Raw genomic sequence first — 25,180 nt, 5'->3', positions numbered from 1 at the left:
GCTGCACATGTGGCGACCGCGAGAGCGAACGCATGCATTAGCGTCTCCACGGTGTGCTTTTGCATTAATAACTCTGGGAATGTGACAAAGACACAGCGGGGGGAGATAAAGGGCGGCGTTTGCCTGAAGGAATCGCAACTTTTGCGGGAGGAGCGGGAGGAGCGGGCGTCTCGGCGCTCGACGGTAACTTCCCTCTGTGTTAGATGTGTCTCATTAGCTTCAGGGGCAACGCTTATCACACACAAACACACTGCAAAAGCATTTAAACATATGTTTGATTTTCTTTCCTTCCTCCTCATATTGTCCCATTGTGTTATTATTTCCTAGAACGCTGAATTCTGCATGTTTTTGGAACAAAAACACAAACAAACAAACAAACAAACAAACCCTCTGGTTGTAATGTCATTTCACAGCGTGTGTTTAATCCGGTGTTTCCTCTCGTGTTTTCTCGGCTCAGCCGGCCAGGACTGTTGAACGCTGGTGACCCAGGTTATCCATGGTTAGCAGACTCTTGGCCAGCCACCAGTCTGCCCGTCAACAGCGGCTCCGGGGGCCCGAACGATCTGAGTAACTATGGCCGAGGAGGTGAGTGTGTGTGTGTGTGTGTGTGTGTGTCGTCCCTGGTGTTTTCAGAGAGGATGACCTAAAGGAGATACATTCATTCAAAATGATATTTCATTAAAAGACCAGAGAATCCGAACAATAATAATAATGCCTGGCACATCATTTCAAAATAACATAGCATGGACATACATTTTCTTCACTAAGCCTAATCATTTCAACTTGAAAAGTTAGATAACATTGCAGTAACATACAGATTTTTCAAGGGAAAAACCTCATTGAGATTACACGTGTCTTTTACAAGAGGGTCAGGAAACATTTAACACAATTACAGAAAGACTAATTAGCAAAGATTCATTAAAAAAATATTCACTAAATGTATATTAAAATAATGAGTGATGCAATGAGATCGTAAGAGCGCCGCTGCGTTATTAAACCGATTAATAACAGAACAGCGACTGATTCCTAACACATTTGAATCAATATTGTTGTCAACGCTTTGAATGCACATTTTATAACCAATCGTCAATTTGTTGCGGTTCATTTGTTGACGCCCCCTGCGCACTCGCTTCCTGTTGTCCTCGAGCCTCCGTTGTTCATCACCACAGCTTATGCATATTACACGTATATTCATTTATACACAGGACAGTATATATGGCATTAGCGACGACGCCTCCAGTGTCACCGGGCCTGAAAAATGGCAGATAGTCCAGCTTGGTGTCGTAGCTCAGAGTATATGAGAGTGTGTGTGTGTGTGTGTGTGTGGGGTAAAGCGGGCAGAGGAGCAGAGGAGCAGGGGGTGGGTGGCTGTTTGAAAGGATGGTCTTGAGCAGCCAGACGTGAAGGACAGACGCAGCTTGACTGGCGCAGATGCGGACACTTCCGCCGCGGCTCTACATCATCTCCCCTTCACTGCGCATGCAAACCCCCACACACACACACACACACACACACACACATGTGGAGCATTGGTATTTTCCCTGATGTAAATGTGAAGGGGAAAAACATGGCTGCACATGTGTGTGTGTGTTTCTTTAAAGCAGTTCATTACATTAAAGGCATGGTTTTGGATTGTTGTTGTTTTTTGGAAAGTGTGGCTATATGAGGTTTTGATATCGTCACGCCCGCTCACGACTCGCCACCATTTCTGTGACCCAGACCCTCTCTCAGGGTCTCGGCGCTGACATGGCTGACATGGCTGCCAGCAGCGACAGAACGGACAACAGATTTCAGCCACTCCACAAAGGGCTCATCCCCAAAACTCCTTTAGCCTAAGAGGCTTTTAAGACCGCGTTCGCCGCTGTACATGAGCGTCCTCTGGCTGGAAGCTGAAGTTTGTCTGAACGCTCGCTCTCCCAACACCAAACTCCACAGAGAAAATCAGCGTTTTTAACTTTGCGAGCACAAACGAGCTTTGCATGTTTTAGAATGTTTTTAATGCTAACTGAAAGCTACACAGTTTCACCATCACTCTTGAATGGTGAAACTTCACCCATTCATGCGTCGTAAATGCTAAGTTTTACGCACTTTAACCCTTAGAACACAGAGCACTTTGGCTGCTTTTTTCCATGACTATGTTTAAACGTACAGTATATACAGAGGCTATAAGAATGTGCGATATAGAGTGTATTATTTCCTTTTTTCCAGCCCAACCTAGGCGATCAGATGGAAAAAAAGTATCATTTTCGCCAACTATATGAACACACCTGAGCAAAAAGTACTCAGAATGTTTAAAATCGGACTGAATTTGTGAAATCTGGAAATACGTCACGTTTATGAACAAAAAGTAAAGAAAATCGGTCTGTTTTTGTGACTTCTGCACAATTATTGCGACGTTATATCACAGCTAAAAATGTGCTATTAAATGAATCATAACTTTGACTAAACAAACACATAAGAAGACAATGTGTGACCTATAAACACACACTTCCAGCATGTCTATATAAGGAGTTGTGTATTACTCCGTGCCACGTGTGCACTAACATGTGTCATGATGATAATACTGATCACACAGTGACATAACAACAGAAAAGACATATTATCCACCTTTAAAATGCACAAACTGTGGTTTTCTGTATACAAAACAATCAATATAATAACTTTCACCCGGTATCTATCGTGTTTTTAATGCTTATTATGACAAAAAGGTGAGGAGAGTCTTGTAGAGAGCAGTGTTTTCTGTAGTTCACCTCTCTTCCTCCTCTTCCTCTTCCCCAGATCTCCCCTCTGGTCAGGGGGATAAGACGGGCACCATGCTCTCGGATGGCGCCATCTACAGCAGCATAGACTTCACCACCAAAGCCAACTACAACAGCTCCAGCCAAACGTCCCAGGCCACTCCCTACGCCACCACTCAGATCCTCCACTCCAGCAGCATCCACGAGCTGGCCGTGGACCTGCCCGAGGCCCAGTGGAAGGCCTCGCTGCAGGCCAAGCAGGAGATGGCCAACCTGGGCTACTCCCTGCCGGACAAGAACTCCTGCAACAACAGTAAGTGCGCGTGAGAATGTGAGCGTGCCAGTGGACACGGGGTGGTTTTCTTTTGGTTGCCCTCATGTGTGGGAGAGTTGAGTGCGTTTTATAGTGTGTGCGCGTATAGAGTGTCTCAGTTAAATCTATTATTGTCATGCTTTGAATCTCAAAAAACAAAGTCATTTAGCCCGAGATCACAGGCGCCCGAGTTTACAGTTGTTACGATGGCCATTTTGGTATTTCAACTTTTCCACACAAAGACTCTGAAGCATCGCTAACTCAGACTGAAATGCCTTTTAAAGAGAGTCATTTCTCCTTCCTGCAGACACCATCTTGGTTTCTCTCCAAGGTTGAATAAACATCTCTTTGAAGGAGTAGCACAGTTAAGTCATCCATCCATTCCCTCACCATGTTGCGTCTCCTCCTTCAGATTCAGAGTAAATGCCGATCCATTTTAACTCGACTAATATTGAGGGAAAATAACCCCGAAAATGAATTAGCGCAGATCTTTTTATCGCAGAGAGGAGCCTCATGCTTAAGATGTGATGAGCATTCCTCGGCTTTACTCTAATGCATATTTATGATCTCATTTTCTAAAAAAAAGGCTAAACTGGGAAATGTATACGTTTGACACAGTCCCCCGAACGCAATGAATCTCAAAAAACTACACGTGTAATTCTCTCTCATGTTGAGAAGTATGATCGCGTATTATTGAAGATTAGATCTCCGTGAAGAGAGAATTAAAAGCTCTACTGTCAACTTTGTGTGTCCAGGTTATAACGACTCAGCGAGTGGTTTGTGTGTATAGTGAATGATGTGTGAAATAAGTGCAGTTTGTTGAATGTATGACTCGATCCTGAATTGATCCTGAATTGATCCTGCTTGCCCGATGCTCTAACTGCATGTCTGCATGTGCTTGTGCTGAGTGCCAATCACCTGACGCCACTGTTTTTTGTTTTTTTGTTTTTTTGCCCTTTAACCCCCACTGTAGCCCTCCTTTTCATTCCTGACTACCGATTGGCCGAGGGATTGTCTAGTAGAATACCGCACAACCAATCACAAGATTTCAGCACCACCAGCTCTCACAACAGCTCAGAGCGAAGCGGCAGTCTCTCAGGTTGGTTTCTTTCACAGCGGAGGACGCGGGAAACTCTCTGGGGCTCTGCCGCTTGTCTTTCCTCCTTCATTTATATTTGATATTTGCATGTACAAACCTGACAGTTCAGATCTTCGTTCTTTTTTTTTTCCTTCAGCAGAAACTCCCGCTGCTTTATAATTCATTTCTTTAAAGCTGCATTGGTGATTTTTGTTGTTGCTGATGTTGTTGATGTTATTATCCTCATCGTAATTAACATTATTTCTTATACTAGAATCAAGAATCAAGACGTTTTTATTGTCATTATGAGGACATAATGAAATTTTTGCAGAGACTCCCGGCTTGAGGTACACAGTAAAATAGCAAAGATAAGGGAAATAACGAAGGACTTAGACGAATAGACATGACGAAAGGCATTTAAATAAGACACAACAAGAGACTTAACACTCACACAACAAAATATAAAAGTACAGTGTGTGCAAAGTGTGTGCAAAGTAAAGTAAGTACTATGAGAACAGTTTTCATTCAAACCCCAACCTTTGCTTTACTAGCGCAATGTCGCTGTGGCAGGTTCACACGCAGCGTCCAAAAAACTTCCTTCAAAATTCCATTTTAACCCCGAGGCTCTTGTGGGCTTGCACTTCTGTTGCACCTGTTGTTGCTAAGCAACCGAAACCAGAGAGTTGCAGAGATGACTTAAGCTGCTGCAAGTGTACTGAATCAATTTATGTATTGAATTAAGGCGGGGGGGGGCAAAGGGAACAGTAGATTACCAGGGTTCCAGAGGTTCAGAGTTTATTCAAGAGTCGACAGTTTGACCTACTTCTTTCACCCAAATATCAGAATACGTCTTGAAAGATGCTTTAAATGACATGACATCCTGAGATCCTCACCGTCGCTGCTGCTGTGTGTGGCCATGTTGTTAAAAATGCCACAGGAGCTCAGAGGACAGAGAACACCCATCACTGAGATATCCCGACAGAACATGGTCGCTTGTGCTAATGCTGGGTTTGTGCCATCGTAAAAAGGCTTTGTCTCTCACTGTGTCACAGAGAGGATAGGAACTAGGGCAGGGGGAGTCTTTTAGACATAGTGGACTACACACACACACACCATTAGAGATGCTTGGCTGGGTAAAGTGGCAAAAATACCTCCCTTTCCCCCCCCCCTCCTCTCTTCCTAATGGTTGCAGACTACACTAAAACCTATGTTCACAGAATTACAATGTCATTTATAGGACACCAATGGCAGCCCCTCTGCCTGCCTCCCCTCCACTCTCCACTCCTCTTTTATCTACTTACAAGCCACTGCCTTAACTGGTCTCTAATTCAGTGCCCTGGCACAGCGGCGGACGTGGAGTGGCCGTGCCTCACGGGCACATTCTGTCTCATGGACATGCATTTTTATTCTCCTTATTAGGGTTAGAGCGCGCAGTATTCTGATTTGATTTCAATGTAGAGAAACAGAGAAAAAGGGAGTCAATGCACAGTAGATGATTTAAATGAATATTTTAAAACGAGAGTTTGATGATTAGTTGAGAACGAAAGGAGGAAACGGCTTGTTTGGTCCTGTCCAACGTTGCCTCCTGCTGTACCTGACACTTGGTGGCTACGAGAGGCTAGCAGAGCTGTATCTGTCATGGCTGACGAAGTAGCGAGTGTTGCTAACATTGCTAAATCAGTGGTTCTCAAAGTTTTTATACCAGCTATCACGCGAGATAATATTGAAGAACAGTGTTTCTAATTTTTCTTCCAAGTACCAACCAGAGGAAGCTCGCGTACCACTGCTGGTGCACGTACCACAGCTTGAGAACCATGGGCTGAAGTGGTAATGATGTAATGTCCGCCATTTTACGCCGTTGTTGGGCTCCACGAAAGAGAGCGACCTTAAGTTTACCCTTACCAAGTTATGTTTTAATCGAGGGATGGAAAAATGAAATGATTTCTCACAACGCGAGTGAAACAGCAGCTCGAGTGAGAGTCGGTCAAAGGGAATTGGTCAATTCTCATCTGGTGAAGTTAAAAAGTCAACCCACCCAGCTGTAAGATACAAGTTCACAAGAGAGGACGGAAGCACCCACACGGGGCCGTGGATGTTTGTGTGTCACAGTCTGTGCGGTGTCATATGCAACAGGGATGGAAATTTAAATCAGCACTTTGTGATTGAAATCTCACGTGTCGAAGGCGGGATCGCGGGGGGGGGTTGGGGGTTGGCGTTACAGTGCCTTTTCTCGCTTCTTTAAAAGAAAATAGAGAGAATAATGAATGTTGGAGTTGAAGGAGGGGAGCGGGATGAAAAGAAACTGGAAATAGATCGGCTTTTATGGCAGCATGGATCTCCACTGGGGGCACGGCGCTGCTCATTAAAACTCTTGGTCGGGTATTGGAGACGAGGTAGCTGCTGTATTCGATATTTTCTGTAGCCTTAAAAAAAAAAAAGAACCTTGAAGACTCTCCTTTCCCCCCCGCCTCCCTCTCACTCGCTTGTGTGCACCTTGGTTTGTGTGTGTGTGTGTGTGTGTGTGTGTGTTGCATCTATATTTTTATTGAACTATTCAGCTATATTTCATCAAGTTTTCAGAATTATTCGGCTGCATTGTCTTTTTTTTTCCTTCTTTTTACTCCAAGTCTCTGCTCAGTCTGTGGCTTCTCCCTCTTCGGCACTGACGCACCCAGTGAAAACAAAGCGAGCTCAAGGCCGTGCAGCCCTGCAGTTATAGGCTGGGACCGCCCAAACCTTGCGTATAAATACCCCGACGCTGAGTCTATATTTAGTCCCCGAGTTCCTTCTTTGAAGAAAGGCCCAGTTTTGTCACAGGAGATGGGTTTCGCCGTGTAATTCCTGTATAGCTCCCAGCCACAGTCTCCCTGCTCTGTATTTTTCATATTTGGGGTGAGTCGGTCTAATCCCCGCGCCAGTCCACCCTTTTCCTTCCAAGAGGCTCATTTACAGTATTGATGGCTGCTGTGGTGTGAAAGGGACTGAGGATGATTGAACAATCACGTCAGCTCGCCATTTATTGGTAAAAGTCAAGCGTCGCCCAGAGGTGCAATTAGGGAACCCAATTACTTTCAGACTATACTTACACTGTGGTGCTGCCTGCCTTGGGCTTACAGTTGTTTCTTCCATCACTTCCCTTCTTTATTAATCTTGTTTCACCTCGTGCCTGATGTTTCCTCCGCTGCCTTTCGAAGTGTTTTCTTACTTGGTGCGGGAAATATCTTTGTCGAAAACCAAATGATCTGGTTTTAAAGCATACAGCAAAAGTGGGAATCAATAGAAGGGTGCGTCTTTGTGTCTGTAAGGTTCTTTTGACAACAGTTTTCTGCTTTTTCCCCCCGCTGTGCTGGAGTCAAGTCGCTTTATTAAATCAGATCGGAGTGCATTATGTTGCATTGCACAAGATGCAATATCGGCAGCTTTCTTGTGGCCCTGGGAGAAGTGATTACAGGGCTTTGGCGGGCGAAGGCTAACCAGCAGATGACAGATACAAATGAGTTCAGCAGAGTTCTCGCAATGATAGCTTTCACTCTCGTCTGTGTGGCCTGGTGACGTCAGGCCGAGGTATTTTCTCTGGATTGAGATGTGAGGTGTTTACTGGTGGCGGCGCTCACCGCAGCCGGGGGCCCCAAATGTATTTATAGATGTAAATGCTGCCCACCGTGTTTCCTTACTTCACCTCTGTGAGCACAAGGAGCAGCAGATTATGTTTTTATTTAAAACATAATAATAATAATAATAATAATAACGGTGTGGTCGATGAATTAAAGTGAGATATGCTAGTGAGTAAAGACATAATAGATAACATATACATAGTGAATGGATCAGTGGCATAACATGTTGTCTTTCAAACTGAAGGTCATGGGTTTGATCCCCGGCTTTGTCCCAAGACATGACGCTTATATAGTCATATATTCATTTCAGTAGAGATTTACATTGACATCAACATGTGAATATGCCAGATTAGAAGTCATTGGTTCATTTACGTCCATAGACCCTGCTTTTGGGAGGATGGTGGAATAAAACTGAAAATAAACACTCAAGACTAACAACATTTAAAAATGAAAACACTCTGGTATCCTGGTTTCCTGAATCTGTTTATTCTCTACTTGTGTTTTGACTTTTAGTAGAGACTTTAAAAGTATAAAAACTTAAACTTGTGTGAGGGTCAGAGCTACAAAAGTCCTGGGTCATACTTTCCGAGAGATCCCGTAGGGTCCACGTGTTTCCAATGCCATGTTGGAAATGACTGCTCATGCTCCCCGTGGCACCACACCCTCCGGTCCAGTTGGTGGCACACGAACGAGTACGACGTGGAACCCACAGCAATCGCACACCGTCACGCTGTCCACAAACGCAGCTCTGAAAACTGAAACTGAAACTTTTCTACTTTAACTCTCTTGTGCATTAAAATCATACAACATAATAAAATAACCCGCTGCACACTCTCTGTATAATTCTCGACTGAAAAACAGATTATGGCTCGAAGCCAAATGTGTTTTAAAGGAGGGTAAAAAAGAGAGAGAGAGCGAGAGTTTCTTCTACAGTGACCAAATCGTATAAAACGCAGTATTGACCTGGCTGGCAGATTTATAAAGATGGATGGGACAGAGGAGAATCGGGTGTTGGAGGGGATATGAGTGGAAATGGATGGGGTTAGCGGTGCTCGGGTGTAATAAAAGAAATGAAAGTAGTAATAGACTCTCAGTGAATTCCATTAGGGACACACTAACACTACACAAGCCATTCATTATGATGATGCCGTGAAGTGAGATATTTCATTGTGGAAGCCAAAGCCTGGTGTGAAAGAGGACACTGAGGAATGGGTGGAGCACAAAGGTCTGCCTCAGCCTCAGTTTACTGCCGTTCTCTCCTGTTTCTATGGAGATTTCAGGCTTTTCAGCCAATCAATCAATGGAGGCATGCTTTTCATCAGGGAAACCTTGAGCTTTTTTTCCCCCCCTCTCTATGCGAGCACTGACAGACACGAGCCCATAAAAGCCCCCGTGTTTGAAATTGTGTACGACTTCCAAAGGTCTCTTGAAAGCGAGTAACATGTTTGGACTAAATTCTCCCCTCGAATACATATTTGGTACGTTTGCAGAAAACGGCTCAATCGTTTGTGCATCTGAGTCGGATTCTCGGGCGCCTGTATCTCTCAAACACAAATGCGCTCGTCTCCTCTTGTAGGTGGAAAGGGAGGAAAGAAGAAAAAGACCAAGGCCGGATCCAAAAGCACCAAAGCCAACGGGTCCAGCTGGGCCAACGTCCCCCTCCCTCCTCCCCCGGTTCATCCTCTCCCTGGCACAGAGATGGACCATTATCCCAACGAGCACCATGAAGGAGGAGGGTACGTCTCCCACTAATGAACTCTAACACTAAACAGATTATGTGTGTCTAAATGGACAGAAACAGCATTCACATATTAGCAGAAATGCTCAAGCTGTGTGGGGATGTTTGATACTTGGAAATGGAGGGAAAATAAATATAAAGGAGACATTTTTAAAGATCAATTTCAACTTTTAACCCATGGTAAATTGCCGTGGGAATAATACCCAACTCCTTATATGGACATTATCCTGGGGGTGGTGTTTACAGGTCACATATTCAGGCTTTAAAATGTTTGTTTTTTTGTTTGTCGAGTCAAATTTATGATTCATTTTATATCACTTTTTTAGTTATGACATAAAGTAGCAATAATTGTGCATTAGTCGCAAAATTAGACATTTTTTTCTTTTCTTTTTGTTCATAAAAACGAGCCAAGGGAACTTTGAACTGTGGATTTGTGTTGCTATAGTTGTTGAATAAGAAAGATAAGTTGACACATGACAAGAACTTAAAGAAAATAAAAATAAAATATATAAATAAGGAGTGAAAATGATTCCCTGGCTCATCACACCATGGAACTGTAAAGTATGAAGACGAACAACTTTCATGAACTGAAATTTAATGTAAACTAACTACATTATTACATCAACTAATGCGAGCTGGAGTGAAGGTCCAGTGTGGCAGAGGTTTATTTAAGTGCGAGCATGTGTGTCTGTCTTCAGTCCATCAGCTCTCTCTCTCCCCCCCTCTCTCTCCCCCTCTCCCTCTCTCCTTTAACCGCCTCTGTGGCAAACGAAGAGTCACCGCGCGCTGTAAATCTGACGGCGCTCTTAATGGCGGCAGATTAAAACAGTTATGTGCGGTGGAGTGTGCGCTGACAAATTTCTTTAATGAACATTTTCTTTATGGCGGGTATTATTTCGGCATGTGTAAGCACAGCGACGGGAAGCGAATCCCGATTTGCCTCCGTCCGTCGCTCCACTCGCAAATTCTTTACAAAAAAAAGGAAGAAGAAAAAAAGTTGGACAAGGTCACAGAGCTCTGTTAATACGACGGAATGAATCCCTGCTCTCTGACAGCACTTACTTCCTTCAATAACCTATTTATATTCTTAAATATTGGCAATATAAGTCACCTTAATGCTGCCATGTTTGTGTCCTTTTTCTTCTATTAATTAGCTGATAAATCAAAGAGGTTTTTTTTATTCCTGGATCACTTTATTACAATGATAAAAATGATTTTTTGGTGGGTTTGGCTGTTTCCACGTGTACATCTTTCTTCCAAGCCCTAAGTCATATTTCATATTTCTTTTTAAAGTCACTTTAAACGGAAGCGTGTGCTGCAGAGCTGGAACACACAGCGGGAGTGTCGCGCTTTGAAGTGGAAGCTTGTTAAGCTCACTCGTTCTCAATTCTCTTCCACTTTCTTTGCCGTCTCAACCTCCTTCTTCTTCGTTGGTTCATGAAGCTGACGCGTAAATTCATGAAGAGAGAAGAAGAAGGAGGAGGAGGAAGCAGCAGCAGAGAAAGTGAAAGAGGAGAAACAGGAGAGGAGAGGGTGGAGCGAGTTTTTGGCGCCATCTGCAGTCACACCAGTAGATGTCACTGATTCTTGCACACTGGAACTTTCGATATACGCAGATTTTGTACATTTGTAGACATTTGAACGTTAATAAATGTACACTGAAATAAGAAAATGGTTGACAAGATTCATTTAAACTAATGTGAGCATGAGTCTGAATTTACTTGAATTCATAGTTTGTCAATAACCGCACATTAAACCTCCCTCAGGTATGAGAGCGATGGTTGGGGCCCTGCCATGCCGGTGCAGACCTACCTCCACCAGGGCATGGAGGACGAGCTGGAGGAAGAGGAGGAGAGGGTTCCCACGCCGCCCATCCGAGGAGTTGCGTCCTCCCCCGCCGCCGTGTCCTTCGGGCAGCAGTCCACCGCCACCCTCACCCCTTCCCCTCGGGACGAGATGCAGCCGATGCTCCAGGCACATTTGGACGAGCTGACGAGGGTGTACCAACTGGACATGGCAAAGCAGACATGGTAAAGACTGAAAGGCGTGGCCGCTGTGTGTAAACGAGAAGTTAGTTTCTTCCTTTCTTTTGATGTTGAGGTGAAACAGAAACTAAAGGTCAGTGTTAGCAGAGCTCTTGATTCCCAGTTGAGCGAGCCGTGGCTGATAAGAACCAATCGGCACTGAGTCATCGTTTCCAAAGGTCTCAGTGGTTTCATCAAAGGTTTTGTTCCGTCCAGACGTAAACACAGCCCTGCTCTTTTCAATCTTAGGTTTATGTTTGCCGCAGTGTGTCTGAAGCAGGAAGTGACATCATCTCCACACAGCAAAAGTTGTAGTTGTAGCTACAGTATGTGCATGTTTCTGAGGAAAGAGTAGGTTTGTCAATCAAAGAAGAAGTCACATTCGGTGTGAGCCACACATCTATTTTACTACTTTAATGTCACTTATTAGTTGTGTGAGGTGTGAAAATGTGTTAAAAATAAAGCGGTTTTCTTCCAAGTCCAATGTATATGTGTAGGAGGACATGATCGACTTCCTTTTTATCCAGACGAGTGTAAACAAGGCTTGAAATGAGGCAAGCGCTGTTCTCAAACTATAGTCTGTGTTTGTTGTGTGCCATTCTTAAATGAGGACATCGCAGTATTGATGGAGCCCCGTGTTGAAAGCCATACTGCTGTGTTTATTAATACATGTGAGGTTGTCATCTCAAAGTGCGCTCACTCCCGCGTTCATCGCCGCCGCGGATTTATTTGGGTCTCGTAGCGCGGGCCGTGGTAGATAAAACCATTTATCGTTCCATTTTAATGGGCCCACGCTGCCACTTAGGTAGCCGCTGTGTTTTAAACCCGTGCTCTTTTTTTTTTTTTCCCTCCCCCTGTTGTTTTCTCCTCCCACACCTATGCGGCACATTCCGCCGTTGTTCTGCTCATGCAAGTCAGATGAAGGCCATGCTTCATTGTGTCAGCAAACGCAGGCAGAATGAGAGACTGGCATTCATTCATTCATAGTGGTGAAGTGGGTGGTGGTGGTGGTGGAGGAGGTGGGGGGTGTCAGGAAGGAGATGTCATGTTACCCAGTAATGACTATGTTGGTTAGAGAGCATCTCTGACAACAGCACAGGGCCAGTAATTACAAGCAATTCCCACTGCAGAAACCGCGTCAAAGACGCAGCAATCCTCAAACAAACGTGGCTGTCAGCGGAGCGCCGCCGCCGCCGAGGTAAGTGCCGTGTGTCGACAGGGCCGCCTTTGTGCCAGCTACTGCGACAATTAGCAGGTCGTCGTGTTAGCGTGTGACTATCACTGTAGGCACAATGAGAGATGTCTCGAAAGTCTCAGCTGGATTTCCAGCCAGTTGTAGTCAGAGGTTGGATTTTCCGAGTTCCCAGTCAGAACTTTCAACTGGAACGCCCGCTGAAGTCCGATTTCCAACTCGTATAATCAGAATAACCTAGAACAAACTACTGAAAACAATCTTTATACTAGACTTACAAAAGAGGAATAAAGCTACATAGATGAAGTCTGGGCAAGAAATCCACTAGATTAGTGGACTGATAGAGGTTGATAGTGCAGAAGGAGATGGTGCAGGGGCAAGTGCTAGGACAGAAGATGCTCTTGGAAGAGCTGGGTCTTCAGGAGCTTCTTGAAGATACAGGGACACGCCTACGTTCTGGTAGCGCTCGGTAGGGGTCTGGATTTTCTTGTTTTGGGGCGTTGGCACCGTCAGCCGACAATCCTTTGATAAAGTTAAAGTTAAAGTTTATTAATCCCCTTCCTAGAATTAGGAGCAGTGGGCTGCCACACTGAGTAGCGCCCGGGGAGCATTGGGAGTTGGGTACCTTGCTCAGGGGTACCCAACGGGTGGGGATTTGAACTGGCGACCTTCCGGTTACAAGTCAAGTTCCCTTTCCACTTGGCCACAGGCTGCCCCAAAAACGGAGTAGTCGAGGGGTAACACAAGCCTTTAGGAGAGCATTTAAGTTAGTGGGAGCAGACCCAGGGGGCACTTTGTATGTAGGCTAGCATCAGTGATTCGAGTTTGATGCAGGCGGGTAAGGGTAGCCAGTGGAGCTCAATGAACAGATGGGTGTCCTTTTAGGCTGATTGAAGACGCACCACCGCGTTCTGGACCACACTTCTGTCTTGTTTCACATTAAATCAGTGGTTTTGCGCTACGCTGTCAACCGGTAACGCTAACAGTAGCTCACGGCTAGCTCGAGATACGTTTGGGTCTACGTTTCTTTCCGACTTCAGTGACGTCACTCTGGGGGTAACGTCACTCTCAATTCTATGTAAATGCAACCTACAAATATAAATGTAGCCTTTAATAGGGTTGTCAACGTTCCGTAAAATCTGGATTTGTTCCGTATTCCGTGTTCCTTATTGAGCAGGTTACGGAACACTCCTTGTTCCTTATTTTGGATCGTCAAGTCAGTGCAAAACATAAATTAATGATACATTTCAGATTGGTCCACTCATGAAGATTGCACGATTTGTAGAATATGTAGATTATTCATTTGTAGAATATGGCGAGATGTAAAATGGCGACGGGAGGACACTGCTCATACAAAAAAAAGATTTCAGAGATTATTATATCGATTTTTTTAACTCATAGTTGTTTGATAGAAAGTTATACACATATAAATACTTTTGTAAAACAGCAAAACTGCATGATTTACTTAGGTTTGTAACGTGTGGAGGTTATGCAGCCTATGTAAAGTGCAGTATATTAAAGAAGGGGATACACTGTAAAAATTGCAATATGTAAACAGTATAACTCACATGGCTCCCTGCATTTTCCTTGATGTAAACACTTTACATCCACAATAACACACTCTCCTTTTCTCTCTCTCTCCGTCAGGCACATGCAAGGAGGATCTCTTCCTCCACAGGCTCCAGCTCCTCCTGTGGGCTACGTGTCGAGCACAATGGTTTCTGACCAGGAGACTGACCTGCCTGATGATGAGGAGGAGGAGGAGGAGGAGGAGGAGGATGAAGGCTACGGAGCCAGGCATCCCCGCGGCATCGAGCACACACCGGGGTCGAGCATGGACAACCTGGACAGCTCTCTAACAGGTAGGAGGGTTTGATTAAAGCACGTGTTTTTTCAATATTATCACATAAATGTTATTATTACGTATTAAGTCATGTTTTAATCCAATGCAGAAAAACGACTTCTAATCACTAAAAGTGTGTCAGATATATTAATTTCCCTGTGTAATTGTTAGAATTGTTGTTTATGAACGTATTCTTCATTAGTCCATGTGTTCATCTTCGGGCTCAAATGCTTGCCGAGTGTCTCTCATTCAAATGTTTTCCGACACTTTTTGAAGTCTCTGGGGCATTAAAATGATCGGTCCAAGAAAAAAAAAGAGAGAGAGCGCGATAAGGAAAGTCCATGAATTTTAAACATCATGGAGAGCGGGAAATTAAGAGGCGAGAGAAAGGGAGAGGCGTGAGGCGAGCGGGGGAGAGCGACTGTGATTCAGCGGGCACACAAAGCACCAGAGCCAGCACCACCCACCACCTCGTGGCGCCTGCATCAGGAGATTTGAAATGAATTTCACGTACGCCGTTTTCCATTCCTTCCTCCCGGCGCCATTTACATTTTTACAACTCACTGAAAACTTTTACAGCCGTCTGTCAGGGGGGGACGTATGAAGGGCGTGACATTGCAGCAGCAGCAGCAGCAGCAGCAGCAGAGCCGAGTTCTGGACTGTTGTTCACGTACTGACCCTCAGTATCCACCTGTAAACAGGAAACTGACACTAGAGGGTTGTTAATCTTAAATAACGTGTGGCTTTTTGGTTTTATTTATTATATTTCTTGTACAAAAATGGGTCTAGTGTAACGCTTTTCCATTACACAGTTCGAGCACTACTCGGCTCGACTCGGTTTGCTTTTCCATTAGGGACAGTACCTGGTACCTGGTGCTTTTTCTGGTACCTGCTCTGGCGAGGTCTGAGCTGACACTAAAATGTGACGTCAACAGACTGCCGGCCACTGATTGGTCAGAGAGTGTCGTCGCTGGAAGAGTCATGAGCGCGACGTCCGACACAAGAAATCAAAGCGAACAATGCCTGTAACTGTAGATCAGTTAAAAAAGACTTCAAAATCCTTAAAACGTGCGTTAATCTCCAACATTTAGCAAAGGAAATGTTTAAAATCTCAATATTTAACAGCGGAGTCTGGTGTATTTAGCGGGCGACCGTGAGCCGAATCACCGCCGACAAATCTTTTTAATGAACTGATTCTAATGATTCATTTACACCAAGTCACTAGTTTGTGAGTTTGTGTCGCGTATTAAACGACACCACAGCAGTTTCGTGCAGCGGTGATGTGACGACCCCGCCCACGTTGAGGAGGAACTACCAAGTAATGCTAACTGATGCCAAATGGAGTCGAGTAGAGCTGAGTCAGTGGAAAAGCAGCTTGCACACTGCTCACAGGAAGTGATGCGTTTTTAAAACGGCACAAAAGTTTCAGGAGTAAATTCTACGGGAAAAACACTTCTTGTTCCCGCCCACCTTTGTGCTACTGCTGCTGCTGCTGCTGTATACGCACAAACGCTCCCGTGTCAGAGCCTGTTTTCAGTAAGTAAAATCTATTAATACTAAAAAAAAAAAACTGAGGGAGTGTAGACTACGAGCGCTGACAGCATCATGTGTAGCTCTACCTTGTGGGTTTTAGCCCTAAAGACGAGTTTTCGGCGAGATGATGGAACAGTGGTTTTGGTGGCGCTGACACATTTTCCAGCTGATGTATTTAGAGGAATATAAAGCAGCTACTGGGCTCTAATCTGCGGCATCTCTCCTCCACTGTATTACTCTGAAGACAGCACTATTTCTTCTTATCTCTGTGAAAGTCTGCCTCACACTTCCTCCCCCCCCACCCCCGCCCACAACCGTTTGACAACAGAGACATGGTCCCGGCTCCAGGGTGAGCAGGAGGAGGAGGAGGGGAGGAGGAGAGGGGGAAACGGAGGAGATTTATTGCGGCCACCATTTTGAGGGCGGGGTGTGAGATTCCTGTCGAGCCCCGCGTGATAGATTTGTCATTGTTTTAATATTATGGAAATGGGTCTGTTTTCATAATGTTACACCAAAAGCCAGTAAATCAAACATTTTCACTGATTCCGCAGAGAGAAGGGGGAAAAAAAAAGAAGAAAGTCTGATCCCCGGGGGCAATTTTTCATCAGCAGATTGTCTCCACACCACAGGCGACTGTATTATTCTACGCTCCGAAATAACACGGCACATGCTTGCTGCAGATAAATGTAAATGTTGACGTTGCGGTGGTGGAGTCAGAGATGGAGTGAACATAGAGGTGGAGGTCGACTGATATGGATTCCTCTCTGTGGCTGATGTGAAAGTTTAGGAATTAGGACAACTGAGGGCTTGATATATGATATCCCCATCTCCACATTTGATCCAATCTGCATGCTGTGGCTTCAGAGCAGTGCACTTATGTTTTCTTGCATATTGTAGATAAAAAATAACGTGTTAGCTTTATGTTATTGACATATAACAGGTCATAGCTTTGTCAAATTTGTCACTTTTATCAATTATCTGAGAACAGAAATGCATAATATTACATTAATAATAAATAATACAGTAGTCCCAAACCTGCTCCTGATATAAATCAAGTGCTTTCATAGAAATGTAAGTACTTTATCCTCAAAAACTGCCAAATGAAAACTGTTTTATCTAAATTATACATATTAGACCTTCAATAAAGGCCAATCTGTCAATTGAGATTATTAGAAATTGGCAAAAATCTTCCTTTTGTGCTTTTTTTTTACCTCTACATCACATAGGTATTGGCTCTGGGTGTAGATAGTACGGGTCTTATAAAGCTGAGGTGTGGCAGCAGTCAGACGGCGACAGAGCTGAAAGCTGAGCTGTTCTGGGCGATTACGCTCTCGTAAAAACCGTGCCAGGTTTGTGAGGAGCGAGGTCACGTCTCCCGGCGGCAGGTAGAGACGCCTGCTCATCAGGAGGAATGATTTTTGCTACTTAATGACATGCAGATTAGGGTTTCCGTCAGTATAAATCACTTTTAGTGGCAGGAGGGACCTGGACTGGATTTTACTGCCCCTCCCGAGCGTCTCGGCCGTTTACTGGCTCTGCTCTGTCAGTGCGTGGAGCAGGGGAAGGAACCAGCCTGTGGTTTTTAGAGAACACGGTTTGCCCCATTGATTCGGTTTCGAGACGTTATAAAATGACAGACTGGTTCTCATATTTGAATTTTTCATCAGATTCTAGTCGCATGATCGGGGGTTTGACCGGAGTCTCGTTTGGAGAATAGAAGCACTCCAGAGGTGCGGCAGCCAGTCGAAAGTGGCAGTTAGTGCAACAGAGAAAAGTCTTTCTGTGATGTGATTTGCTGAGGCAGTGTTCCTTCGCTCCGTCGGACGAGTTGGAAGCTCCGGTGCTTTGGCTCGCGCTGCCTCTACTTCATTATCTGCTCTATTCTTTGTGGGAGGATTGGACCCAGTGGAATTGCTGTCTATCTCTTGCTCTCTCAGAGAAGAATTTCAAAGTAAATTGCCAGGGCTCAAGGTAGCCAGACATGGTTGAAAAATGGATTGTGTAAGGTTTTTTTTTTTTTTTTACCCCCGTTTTACACACGTGTATACGTTTTTTATAGAAGTTTCCCATTAATCCGAGAGTATTTTTTAGTGAAAGTCGTGCAATTCCAGGGACTTGCACCTCTCCGAGACGTGTGGTTAACGATGAAGAGATTCACAGATGGGGGAGCTGGGGAAAACCCTCCATCTGAGAACTGTGCACTGTTTCATTCATGACTCTTTAAACTCCTGGATTGTGCCACCATTTTAACATCACGCTGACCTTTTTAATCAATCCTGCTGCTTACTTTTTTGTCCCCTCTCACACCTTCCCACTCCTCTGTGAAATCCAGCCTGTTCAGTCACATCCCTCTTGTTTTCCGCATGTGTGTGTGTGTGTGTGTGTGTGTGTGTGTGTGTGTGTGTGTGTGTGTGTGTGTGTGTGTGTGTGTGTGTTTGTGTGTGAGCGGAGCACTTGGGTTCATGCCACTCCGGCACAGTCTGCCAAAGCAGTCCCACTGAAAGCTGTCACATTAGCCGACTGTTCTCTGTGTTTTTCGCTCGCTAAAGTGCCATATTTTTATTGGCAGGCTGATGAGTTTTTATATTCAAAGTGCTGGCCTGGCTTTTTATGTGCAAGAAAAAAAATAAAAATAATAATGATCAAAGCATAACAAATTACTTACAGTAGCACTTTAGATATACGAGTCAAAAGTGTGCAGATTTATTTTGTGCGGCGTGTGCTTTTATTTTATTCCAATACTTGATTATGCTTCGTTAGAAAACGTTTTAAAACGACCTTAAAGATTAAGTTTCAAACTGTTTTGATGTTTTTGTCTGTTGGTAACTCAACTAGTTGCTCTTCAACATCTGGGTTCCTAGAATAGTAAAACACAGCAATGTGACTGCAACTAAAAAGCCTCACTACCCCTCTCAGAAACGGCTCGACCACACAATGAGTTTCTGCAGTGAAGATGCTTAATGTGGACGCAGTGAGACAGATGTAGATACATTTCTCTTGCACAGGTGAACAATGGAGCTTCAGCGAGAGACGTTTACTAACCTTCTCCTTGTATGCATTAATGACGACACACTTGAGCCTCAAATCTGTGGAGGAGAAGCCAAATGCTGTCCAATATTTAAAATTTGGGTTATCGTACCATTTCTGAATGGTAACGGTCAAAGAGTTGCATGTAGCCCCATTTTAACCACATGTTGTTAGTAAAACTAGCATAGTCTTACTTAATATTTAGAAGGATGTAATTATAAGTTAGCCACAAGGGGGTGACTCTCTTGATTTCATAAGGAAATATGTGAAAGACGTTAATTTATTGCGTCAATCAACATTTACCCGAGGAATCAATGATCTCTTTAGCGGAACGTGATTTCCAGTTTAAATCGTGTTCCCATTTAGAGTAAAATGTCACAAAATATGTGCTGGTGCCGTTTAACACAGTGTTTTCCAAACTATCGTGACCCAAATCGTGTCACGTCTCTGACATCTGTATTCACGTTCACAAAAATGTAGTGTTAATTTAAACATATGCACATCAATCTGAATAACATTTATTTGGGGACACAAAATAAACACCCGTGACCCATCTGTAGGTCCCAACCCAGTGTTTGGGAACCACTGGTTTAATAGGTCCCTAGTTGCAGGTGGCATTTCAAAGCATCTACGTGCATTTTTTTTGCATACTATCTGTGATGTGAACCAACTAAAGAGGCTCTGAATGAAACTCCTCCGTGTCTGTGCCGGCTGTGTAAACAAAGAAGAAGAAGCTGCCAAACTGTGGCACCTCTAACAGCAATGGCTGTGCATTTTTTAAAAAACATGAATTTAAAACACTATGTGTTTAAACCGCCAGGTGTTTGATTCAATGTACTGTTTTGTGAGATGCTTCATCTGTCACCTGAGGCAGTTCTGCAGCCCCACACAGGTGCTCTCATTGTTGTTTAGGAGAAGAGGAGTGTGTGTGTGTGTGTGTGTGTGTGTGTGGATATGTTCAGATCTGCATGTGTTTGTATAGATAAAGAAGGGCAGGCCAGAACAGAAACAGAACGGTCTGCGTGAACAGGAATGCCTCTCGGCAAACACAAATAATTCAGGTGTTGAGATTATTATTACCTCATGGTTTTTTCATCCAGCCAAATTTAGAATCCCATCACAGGTGTTCACTATGGCAGATTATATGTCCACAAAGGTCGAGGCCACAGAGCTGGAAAGTATGAGCTTCGTGTGGTTTGAAAGAAACGAAACAAAATATGCAATCCACGACAACACAGACGAGAGTACGCACAGCCCTGACACCTGCGGTGTTCCACAGGGTCCATGGTGAATGGGTGGGGCTCGGCCTCGGAGGACGACCGTTATTTCTCCAGCCATAGGTCCAGTTTGGGCAGCTCGTCCGACGGCTCCATCTTTACCCACTGCAGCTTTGCCCAGGCCCTGGTGGCCGCTGCAGACAAAGCAGGCTACCGCCTGGAGGGCACCAGCCTCACCAAGAGAGGTCGGTGTGTGTGTGTGTGTGTGCGTGTGCGGGGAGCACACTCCCACTGCTCGACTGGAACTTTCAACCAGCGGCAGACGATTTGTTCCTTTCTGCTCTAATTGTTCGCCTCCTCTCATCCGCTGGCCGGTGTTTCCCCCTCAGAATGTTGATTTTCCTCCTCTTTGCCCGCGTTGTGCATGGTGCCTGTTGTTTATGGCTTGACTGTGGGAATCTCACCATTAACTCTCCATCTCTGACTCTGGTAACACTTTATTGTGATGCTCCGTTGTTGACTCTGTTAGTAATCAGCAGGGATTCAGTATCATGTCAGCAGGTAATCAGCTGACACTTTTATTTACCCGATAAGTGACAGATAATTAACTAACTGCCAGTGGTTGAAAGTATGTTGACTGTAAATAGATATGTTTGCACCATTTCACTACTTCTCAGCGTCTTATGAGCACAAGTATGTAAAATCATCCATTAACGGACAATTAGTTGCTTTTTTCACTTGTAAATGTGTGTCAGGATCTGATTACAGTGAACAGCCGTGATTATCTGTTGACATGATACTGAATACATGTTGATTATTAGTAAATAGTCAACAATTGACGATGAAAAATCAACAACTGGATGTTTAACTTCCTTTTAAATCTAAGTCTACCTGAGCGCTTTCTCTTCGAATGACAACCTTTACCTTTGTTTTCCAGTAGGTCTTATTGGGATCTTGATTGATAACCTCTATCTTTTTTCCCCCCTCACAACAGCCTCAAGTTCTATTGTCCTCCTCCTCTTCCTCCTCCTCCTCCTCCTCCTCCTCGATGTCTTTATTAATAAAGCATTTCTCCCACCTGCAGGTAAAGGCTTGTCCCACCGGCCCCGGCCCAGCAGTCCGTTCTCGACAGATGGCAGCACAGTCGGCACACACAGCCTGGGCCACCAGAGAGCCGCGAGGCCCACGCGCAAACCCCGCAGCCAGGGCACGGCACCCCATCGGAGGGACCCTGGTGCAGACGGTGAGGCAACGAGCGGAGGAAAAAAACAACACATTTTCAATCAGCACTGGACAATTATGCCCAAAAATCGAGAGAATTATTCCAATAAATGTTAGATATGGTTTTAAATGTTTTGATATAATAAGTAGATGTTTTTCTGTTTTCTTCCAAAATGGAGAAAAGGAAGGGGTTTTTGCCACATTTGTCTCTTTTCTTATGCAGCATAACTTTAAAACTAAGGGGTAAATGTGGTTGAAACTTTCTGCTGTTGTAGGTTATGACCCAGCAAAGAATTAATTAGATTTTTTGTTCCGATATGGATCAGGATTCAGGATTTTTTTTTTCCCTCTCGCTAACAATTGTTAACCTTTTGAGATAGAGGAGTGTATTGACACTGAACGTCCTTGGCAGAGGTCTGTGCTCTCGGCTTTCTCTCGTATTAATATTTAATGTAATATTAAATGGAGATTTGTCTAGCCCTGATGAGACCATGGGAATTTATGGGGAAAGTTGTGTATTATTATTCACGGTGGGTTTGACTTTTCACAGATCTACCTCCTCCACCTGAGCCTCCGCCCAGTCAGGGCCAGAACCGCATCCAGGGCGCCCGCAGCATTAGCAGCATGGTACCGGCTACAGAAAGGAAGGCCACTTCTCTGGAGCGTCCGCCCATGTCGGGACCTCTGTGCGGCCCGGACGACATGAAGAGCTCCATGGACAGGCAGACGCGCACTACTCTGGAAAACCACCGATCCATGGACCGGGCTGAAGACGGACGTAGAGGACACAGGACAGGTAAAAACCCTCCTTCATGCTTTTATATTAGCATGTAATGGTGCTTTTACATCATACAGTACAATCTCGACTTATGGATCATTTCCTCCATTTCTGCCATTTAATCCCTCTAAATGTTACATATTGGACCTTTAAACGGCTTGAAATTTTAATCTGGTTGTCGTGGAGGATGAAAACTCTGGCTAACACCAGACGTCACATTTTCGGGGTTGAAATTCAAACCTGACCGCGTTCACTGTTCGGTGAGCTGTTCACTGTCGACCGCGCTGCTGATTATCGCTCTCCGATCCTGTCAAACTTCACCTTGCTTCAGGTGAAATATCTCACCGGCTCACTCCCAACAACAACCTGCGCGGTGTTTTAGTTCTGGTGACCCGTGTGGACCCAGACCGGGTCACATGTGCTTCACATTCACGTGGTGTGAAGGAAATTGGAGCGAGAGATAAGGTTTTTACCTTATTACACAAACATGGTGGACAACCTAAACCAGCTTTGTGTCCCTTTCCAACACTATTCCTTAATTACTGCGTCATAGCTAGAAAACATGGACACATGAGCTTTGCTGTTTGCGGGGTCTCTCGTAGTGAAGTTAGTTTTCCCTGCTGCACAGAAACCAGGCTCCCATGAACAGATTGCACTGTCTGCCACTTGCACTGGTTTCCAGAATGAGCCTGATCCCCCACCCCCACACACACACAGTCCTCACTCAGCCTCCCATAATGCCCCTGTAACTGTTGCCAATGTTGGTCTGCTCCGCTCCAAGTACGGCAGGAGCCCCCAGCCACTGAAATGCACTCTAATCGCTTCGGCTTCCATTTTTCACACAAACAGCAGCTACTCTCCGCCCCATCTGTGTGCGGTCGCATTCGCATGTGAATACGCACACGCGTGTGTGTATTAAAGATAACCACGCTGTGAGTTGCGACTCTCTCCCACACTTCATCTCGGAGACTGCGAGACAAAGACAGGTGCCGCCGTCTCCGTCTCCACAATAAGAGAACCCCGTAGGTGAATTCCCTCATGTGTCAGACTGTTGACTGATTCACTGTGGATTCATAGCAGAGGTCGGGTCAGGCTCTATTAAAGTCATTAGCAGAGCAGTGGGGAGCAGTTTGATGAGAGTCCATGCCATGCCAGAGTTTGCCGAGGGTCAGTGTTATGTTGCCCTGCAACAGGAGGCGCCACAGCAGCCACCCCCCTCCTCGTCTTGTATTTACCCCCTAATAAGGCTGGTAGCTGCACGGCCATGTGCGAGGCTGAGAGTCTTGTCTGTGACGTCCTGGCACTGCCACTCTGCAGATGTCAGGGAAGAGAGCGGCTTCCAAACTGCTCTTTGTGTCTAAAGCATCAGATGTTTCCACCGCGACAATAAAAGTCACACGTGCGTGTGTGTGTGTGTGTTTCTTTAGAGGAGGGGTGCCTGCCATACAGTAAGCCTTCGTTCCCCTCCCCTGGTGGTCACAGCTCCTCTGGCACAGCCTCCTCCAAAGGCTCGACGGGGCCACGGAAGGGCGAGGGTCCGCGACAGCCGCAGCAGTGGACCGTAGTCGAGCACGCTGACTTCCTGGGGACCAGTGGGCCATACTCCGGGGAGTTATGTGAGTATGAACAAGCTTTAAACACCGGGTTATAGAGTTTTTGCAGTCTTGATCACCACTCAGAGCACTTTGACATGATAGTTTTTCCCAAACTAACATACTTGAATGTAATGTGAATGTAAACCTCATTTATATGCATGTTAAAAAAAACAAATATACACATAATTCTTTACTAAAACGTTGGGAAATGACTTAAGTGTGGGACTCAAAAAATATCAACCATGACACATCTGTGGGTCCCGACCCAGTCTTTGGGAACCACGTACGTATACGTACTGTAGATATTTGTCTCTGACCTATTCACACACTGCCTGCACAGCCATCAAGAGCAACATTTTGTGTCTTAAAGTGTCTTAAATGTCAGTGTTTCCCGAACTATCACATCAAAACAAGACATAATGGACAAAACAAGACATCATTTTGATCATTTTCGGACATTTTCTGGACTTTTATTATTATTTTATTCCAAGGGAAATTCGTTGAAAGGTCCCTGGAAACCTTCAGACGAGTGCTGACGGTCATTCCTCTCTTGTGTGTGTTTTCCTCACAGCGTGATCTGCCTGTGACGCGAACCCGGACAGAAAACCTCGTCCAGTCTCGTCCACAGGAGGACGACGGCCTCATTGTTCGGGGACAGCAGTGAACTCTTTGTCCTGTCCGTGTGTCTCTCTCTCTCTCTCTCTCAGAGGAGGAGGAAGGAGAGCGGCGAGAGGACGCCACCGACCGAGAAGAAGAAAAAAAAACAACAACAAAAAAAAACAACAACCCAGTGTCACGGAACTGTAAATGTGATGTATAGACACAGACATACTGTACATCTCACTCTGTTTTTGTCCTGGAGAAAATATTTTCCCACCTCCCTGCTTTACTTTTCATTTCCTTTTTGTTAGAAAAATTCCAAGTGGAAAAAAAAAAAAGACCTAAAACATCTACGAGAACACACTCTCTGGTAACTGCCCTTTTGGGGGGGGGTGGGGGGGGTTAATTTTTGTGTTTCCTGTAAATATAATCTCCAACTTGTCGTTGCATTGCTATGCAAGCTGAATTCAGTTTGAGCTTTTTAACTCCGCCCACACAGAAACAGTCGGTTTTACCTGGTTATTTGTATTATATGTGAATTTGAGTGGCGGTCGTGCCATTAAAAAAATAATAATAATAATTGTTTTATAATCCATTGTTTGTTAATAGTTACCATTAATTATTATCATTATTGTTATTATTATTATTAATTATTATTATTGGTTTTGC

At 44.7% G+C, this 25,180-nt stretch overlaps 1 protein-coding gene across 10 annotated transcripts in view; it reads left to right on the top strand.

The window, feature by feature from the left end:
• Positions 1 to 24,559, top strand: part of robo2 (roundabout, axon guidance receptor, homolog 2 (Drosophila)) — a 192,503-nt gene extending 167,944 nt beyond the window's left edge. For 3 of the 10 annotated variants that reach the window (XM_044032968.1, XM_044032969.1, XM_044032967.1), the window contains 11 exons: positions 458 to 585; positions 2,779 to 3,051; positions 4,025 to 4,150; positions 9,320 to 9,479; positions 11,248 to 11,511; positions 14,345 to 14,559; positions 20,380 to 20,562; positions 21,402 to 21,560; positions 22,089 to 22,334; positions 23,744 to 23,932; positions 24,483 to 24,559. In XM_044032968.1, the coding sequence (XP_043888903.1) occupies positions 458 to 585; positions 2,779 to 3,051; positions 4,025 to 4,150; positions 9,320 to 9,479; positions 11,248 to 11,511; positions 14,345 to 14,559; positions 20,380 to 20,562; positions 21,402 to 21,560; positions 22,089 to 22,334; positions 23,744 to 23,932; positions 24,483 to 24,487 (1,948 nt within the window). In that variant the 3' untranslated portion in view covers positions 24,488 to 24,559. The remainder of the gene's footprint in view (positions 1 to 457; positions 586 to 2,778; positions 3,052 to 4,024; positions 4,151 to 9,319; positions 9,480 to 11,247; positions 11,512 to 14,344; positions 14,560 to 20,379; positions 20,563 to 21,401; positions 21,561 to 22,088; positions 22,335 to 23,743; positions 23,933 to 24,482) is intronic. The other 7 variants (XM_044032974.1, XM_044032973.1, XM_044032972.1 and 4 more) reach the window with 3 other exon arrangements.
• Positions 24,560 to 25,180: the final 621 nt, after the last annotated feature.

The sequence above is a fragment of the Solea senegalensis genome, linkage group LG8, assembly GCF_019176455.1.
Source record: "Solea senegalensis isolate Sse05_10M linkage group LG8, IFAPA_SoseM_1, whole genome shotgun sequence".
NCBI classification, from domain to species: domain Eukaryota; kingdom Metazoa; phylum Chordata; class Actinopteri; order Pleuronectiformes; family Soleidae; genus Solea; species Solea senegalensis.
This window is presented reverse-complemented; position numbering and strand designations above follow the sequence as displayed.